General features: G+C 43.0%; 1 protein-coding gene across 1 annotated transcript; it reads right to left on the bottom strand.

Moving 5' to 3' along the window:
• Positions 1–1,168: 1,168 nt before the first annotated feature.
• LOC136539647 (MOB kinase activator-like 1A) lies at positions 1,169–5,324 on the bottom strand. The gene is made up of 7 exons (XM_066531606.1): positions 5,296–5,324; positions 5,141–5,192; positions 2,415–2,523; positions 2,118–2,211; positions 1,873–2,006; positions 1,579–1,742; positions 1,169–1,243 (listed from the first exon to the last, which is right to left on the bottom strand). The coding sequence occupies exons 1-7, from the start codon at positions 5,322–5,324 to the stop codon at positions 1,169–1,171; spliced, it is 657 nt and encodes a 218-aa protein (XP_066387703.1).
• Positions 5,325–5,912: the final 588 nt, after the last annotated feature.

The following is a 5,912-nucleotide window of genomic DNA, read 5'->3' as shown; positions in this document are numbered from 1 at the left end:
CTTCATCTCAATTTTTCCCCGAGCCTACCCACGGAACCAGTTCATTAGCCTCGCGTGTTTCACTAGCAGCGCGCCCCACCCATCTTCGCACCCACTCATCAAAGTCTGTTATGTCGGCCCTGTGCACTGCACCATGTCCGCGCCTTTTCGGCTTTATGCCCTCACCACGCCGCGCAACCCGCATAGATTCCGAGCCCCGCTAGCTATGCATGTACCGAGAGCCCTGGACTCTCTGGGCCACGCCGGCCGCACGCGCCCCGTGCAATGGAGAACCACCCGTGGCCCGTGCACGACTATTCTGGTGAAGTTGGACGACTAACTCGTGTGTTTGTAAGATGCTTGAAGGCATCAATACATATCCTCGAGGGTCTTGATACATATTGTCATCGATGGATTCAAAAAAAAAAAAACTCGATCCGCTATGGCTAGACAGTCCCGGCTATTCCAGTTTAAAAAGAAGATCTTCTCACGTAGATCGAGAAAACCTCTGAACCCCTGTCCCACCCATACACAGCGGCACCGTAGCTCTGTGAGATGAGCTGGCCATAGACATGTGCTTTGGACGTGGGACAGATGAGGAAGTTTTTTTTTACCTCGCTCCAGGAAAAATCCCCGAAAACAACAAGCGGATGCGCCACACCTAGGGCTCGAACCCGCACCGTGAGGGTGCTATTGAGAGTGCTAAACCAACCGGCCCTAGCGTCCGTTCGCATCAATGGATTGAAAGATGACAGAACTGTGAACACGAGGACTGGAAGGTGTTAACAACTTAAGAGTGAAAATATATAAAAAGTTAAAACAAAAGCTAAAAATAGCTCTCTCTTTATTAAAAAAAATCGAAACTGACGTTAGAATCAGTCTGGGCCAAAATCATCCACAACAATGAGCAGCGGTATGGCACTAAACCGAGAGCGAGAGGCACATCTCTGGATCAAACTCTTTAAAAAAACGGATCAAATAACAGAACAAGTAGAGATCAAACGATTGATGTCTGATACGGAAATCATCTGAGTTGCCAACGGCTGATACCAAATCTGTAAATGGAGGTGTTCCATCCGAAACCAAATGAACACTAAATTGAACGGCAGGAGCGGCCAAAACTAATAAAAGAAGAAACATTATCTCCGCACTTGGCCGCCTAATCAAAGTCTGTCTCTGCCTCTCTGGTTTAGTACTGAACTGTCAGCGGCTCGATTAACTCCCTGAGAGGAGCCAGCTCTGCGCTCTCGATCAGCTGGAATTCCTGCAAGGGAAAAAAATAGTAATAACATCAATAAACATACGTAAATGACACCATCAAGAAAGCAAGAATGTTGAAACGATAAATTTTCTTCAGAGAAAATAAGGCAGACCACCAACAGCATAAAAATGCAATAAGTCAAGCAATTTTTTTGAATAAAAAAGGGTTCTACTCTCCTCATTTATAACTGATTGGGAAGTAAATTCTTGTTTGAATAAAAAGGAGTATTTGAATCATTTATGATATGTTATGTTCTTGAAAGAAAACTTTGAGTGCTTCATATATTATTATCGAATGGCTTGAAAATTAAATGTGACAACAATTGGATCGAAAATTACCAGTGTGAAGAACACAAAGTGCTTGAAGCAAGTGTTGAGATGTGCCTCTTCCTTGAGCTTGACGATCATCTGAAAGTGGGAGTGGTATATGTGCGCATACACCCTGAAGAGGCGCTTGAAGATGGTCTTGACAACGTCACGGAAGTTGGGAGGGAAAGGAGCTCCTGTTTAGCGTCAGCATTGCAAACAAAAACACACATGGTTATTGATCAGACAAAAAAAAAATCTCAAACCCAAGTACACTTTTCAGTGTGCAATGTGTTGCAGTCTACGACGAACGAAGAAAGAAATTACCAAGCTGTTGTGGGAATATGGCTTCATCATCCACCTGAATTTCTATCCAGTCCATCAGGTAGTCCACGTACTTGGGTGCAGACACCTTGATGGGCACCTTCACCTTCACTCCATCTGCCCACCTGTACTCGTACCTGTGGAGATTTAATTTCATTTTCATCAAACAGTTTAAATTTTCAGTGTGACAATATTTGTTATAATTTGTGGGTACATAGAAGAAGAAGAACAAGAAGAAGACAGTGTACTTTGGTCCAGCTGCCATGACTGGGCAGGTATGTGGAGTGCAGAACTCCATCAGGGTGCTGTACAGAACGTTGATGTGGTTGAAGAAGTCAACAGCTGCCATCAGAAAGCAATGCAAGTCAATTAGACACTACAAGTAGAGAAACTGCAGTGCCTTCAAGCCATCAAGTAGGCCAACCAACGTGACCATCAAGGACTTTAGTATTCCTACTGTGCAAAGTACAAAATAGGGATCTGAATTTGAGCATTAGAGATCTAATTAAGAACTGAAATTGAGGATCAAGAAGGATTTAATTTACTGTTGACAGCCAGCCACTCGCTGAGATCCTCCCCAATGGGCAGACGGACGGCCTCTCGCAGGTTGCCGCTGCCGAGAGTGGCGTCAATGTGCTTCCTCAACTGTGTACCCTGGAAACAATCACAAATTAACTTTCAGCATACAAGAATCGAGCATAAAGATATAGATGGCGTAGCATATACGGAGTATATACTAGTAGTGAAAAAACAACGTGATGCAAGCTTAATGAATGTGACTAGCCATATACTTATTTCATCCAAAATAATATCTCACGTCATCATATTTCTAAATTTACTTGTGACTACTGTCGTTGTAGAAAATAAACAGTCTTTCAACATCGGTTGACGCTAGTGACAGAAGCAATATAATACCAATTTGGGAAGAAAATACACCAAATCATAGATTTTTTTCCCTCTTTGTTTCAAGATTTTTAGGCCTTTGAAGCTATTATAGTCTTTTCACATGTCATGGGTATGGTTATCAAATTGCATTTTATTAAGAGCTTAAAATTAAGAGAGAGAGAGAGAGAGAGGGGAGGGGGATATGGGCCTCGGACCAAACACAGTATGGTCCATGGCCCACATGTACCATCCTTTCGGGTTAGGTAGTAGTAACGCAAGCTATTTAGCTTGAGCTACTTATACATATAACAAATTTGGCTTAGTCGGCTTTAATTTGTACAAATCAGTCGGAAAATAGTATTTTTCTCTCACAACAAATCAGCCGTATAAATTAGTCGCAGCAGCAATAAATTCTGCCGAACAGGGCCTTAGTGCTTCAGATCCTGTAACATAGATTTCCAAAATGGTAGGTCTCAGCGTGGTAGCTTGAGCTACATGTAGACATGAAAAGCGCTTCGAATCATGTAACTGCTCCCTCAAAACATGCAATTGTAACACAGTGTCATATTTTAGTATCTTAAGTTTGATCAATTATAGATAAAAAAGTATCAATATTTATGATATCAAATAAATATCATTAGATTAATTATGAAATGTATTTTTATAATAAATTAATTTAGAGCTATAAATATAAATATTATTCACTAGAAACTATCAAAGGTGAACTATTTTTTCTGGCATGCAACCTATACTTGCATGTTTTTATGTACAGATGGAGTGACATGATAAAGCGTTTCAAATCCTGTAACATAGATTCCTAGTCTGCTAGGTCTCAGCTCCACTAATAGTAAATGCCTTTATTCTCCATTTGTATTTTTTTTCTACGCGCAAGTGAGTGGTGTGTCTCCTCAATACTCCAACACTTGTCGAGACATGTGCTTCAAATTTTTGTCAGACAAGGCTCGCGGTACCTCTGCAAGGGACTACCAGCCTGTTTGCTTGGTCATACGTGGCTTATAAGTCATAACTTATCAGCTAATGAACAATATTTTTCTCTCATACCAAACCAGTCAACGGTACTTTCAGCCATGGCTTATAAGCCAAACCAGGCCAAACGAATAGGGCGTATGACATACCACGAGGACACTAACTGGTAGGCTCCCAGTACCTCTGCAAGGGACTCTTCTGGCACTAACAGGTATGACAAAGATGGATGCATACATGGAGTTTAGAGCAACAAGCTCCTGATACAACTCTAAGTTGTACTGTAAACTCTTGTTTTCCATAGGCTCAGAGCTGACAGCCTACAATTAGAATGTGGTCCCCAAGTAATTTCTACTATATTTGCTAGCTGGCTCCAATTTAACCCTGTAAACAGCTTTTCTGAGAGTTTTGGCGTTGCAAGAACCGTAGCTAAATGCGTTTCAAGGAATCAATCCCTGCCTGACAGGACAAATTAAAGTGAAAGAAAAGGCGCACGGTTTCAGTTTCTGCTTAAAAAGATCATTTGGAACTTGGAAGCAAAGGAACGAGCAATAATTTACGAGGTGAAATCACAGGCGATGCAGCTCTAACTGATTTCTCATGATTGCAGCGTGTATTGGTTTGTTTTTTTGAGGAAACGTGTATTGGTTTATTTGTTACATAGCCATAACTTCATTATTGATAAAGCTTCTTCTATCATAAAAAAAGTTTGAGCTATCACTATGCAAAAGATTATCATTTCAAGGGAAACAATTATCATCATGCAAACATCGCTCCATAGGTAAAAAAAAGGTATTCCATCAATTGATCGTGGCTCAAAATTCGGCAACTACTGACGTCCTACTATAACATGAGACCAGATTAGGATGCAACACCTATGTAAATCATTTTTCTTTTCTTTCTTCTTTTTTTAAAAAAATAAAGCGAGGGGTTTGCCGTGAAACGTTATTAAAAGAGTGTGAGAATTAAAAGCAGAAAGCAAGAAAACCAAAATGGACAAATCCGGCCAAACCACCCTACCTTCCTAACCCCTTAACCTTTTTTTATTTAGTTTGTGAAATAAAATTGGTTGACGCACTATCACCTCAACTCAAAAGTAATAGGAGACTACCAGGGGAGATTTCCCCCAGGGTGTCGCATTAAGAGGGTGCCGCACTTCAAGCCTAGATCGGGCGGGGGTTTCAACGACCCCGGAGTTCAACCCTCTAACGGCTACAACTGCGAGAAGCTTGGCCTATCACCTTAACCCCATCCCTTGTAAGCTAATAAAAAAGATGGAGTAATCATGGGACGAACTCATGATAGACAACATCATCAAGAATGGAATGGTTCATCAAGCAAAGCGCATGCCGAGAATATCCACACCTCATGAGTCATGAACACGCCAATAGGCACAGCTTACCTTGTTTCCGGGCGACAAGCTCTTCTTTGGCCTGAAGGTCCTCTGGTGGTTCCTGCAAGCGCATGCGAGATCCGCCGCCGCCACGGACGACAGGAACCATCATCAGAACAACCGGTTCAGAGAGAGGAAGAATAAACTAACATCTGCGTGCGTACTTGCTGCCGCTGGAGAAGAAGCTGCTCATCTTGGCCGTCTCCGAAACGAACGAAGGACCTGACGATGAGCAGCACTGATGAGTAGCCGTCGACACTGCACACAGATCACTGTGTGTTTATATATATGCCGACCCCTACCTGTGGCCCGCTGCTGGCTGGCCTTGCCTGGCAAGCTGCGTGTACGGTCACGGTGTGTGTGCGTTTCAGGCTCTGTTTCACCGGGGCCGCTCTTGCGTGCTGCGGTGCGTCGGGGCCAGCCAGCTTTTTTTCTCTCTCATCAGCCGCCCGCTGAATGCATGCCCTAGCTAGATGGTTTCCGAGATCCCGCGCGCTCTGTGCATTCCATCCCTCATGTCATGAGTCATGACCAACAGCTATCCCTTCCCGTCTACTCAACAAAATAACGTTAAACGTGATCTCGGCAACTCATCATCTCTCCGTCCTCGTAGGGATCTTAATAATAAAGTTCTAACTGTGATGTTATTTATATTTACCGAGTTATTATGGGAAGTGGTGCCATTGTGGCATTTGTAAGACGTCGGAAATGGGCGCGGGTATGTTTGGTTTCCTAGGCCAAACTAGCCTGGCTCGCCACCACTGAGCAAGGCCCTTGGTGG

Source organism: Miscanthus floridulus, chromosome 2, assembly GCF_019320115.1.
Source record: "Miscanthus floridulus cultivar M001 chromosome 2, ASM1932011v1, whole genome shotgun sequence".
Lineage (NCBI taxonomy): Eukaryota > Viridiplantae > Streptophyta > Magnoliopsida > Poales > Poaceae > Miscanthus > Miscanthus floridulus.
Note: the sequence above shows the minus strand (reverse complement) of the source record. Positions and strands in the feature narration are given on the sequence as shown.

What these genes read in the sequence shown, in the direction of transcription:
- LOC136539647 (XM_066531606.1), bottom strand. Translation starts at nt 5,324, where the DNA reads ATGAGCAGCTTCTTCTCCAGCGGCAGCAA. An exon ending in TTCTTCTCCAGCGGCAGCAA is followed by an intron (nt 5,193 to 5,295) that starts GTACGCACGCAG and finishes ATGCGCTTGCAG; the next exon opens with GAACCACCAGAGGACCTTCA. An exon ending in GCTTGTCGCCCGGAAACAAG is followed by an intron (nt 2,524 to 5,140) that starts GTAAGCTGTGCC and finishes GATTGTTTCCAG; the next exon opens with GGTACACAGTTGAGGAAGCA.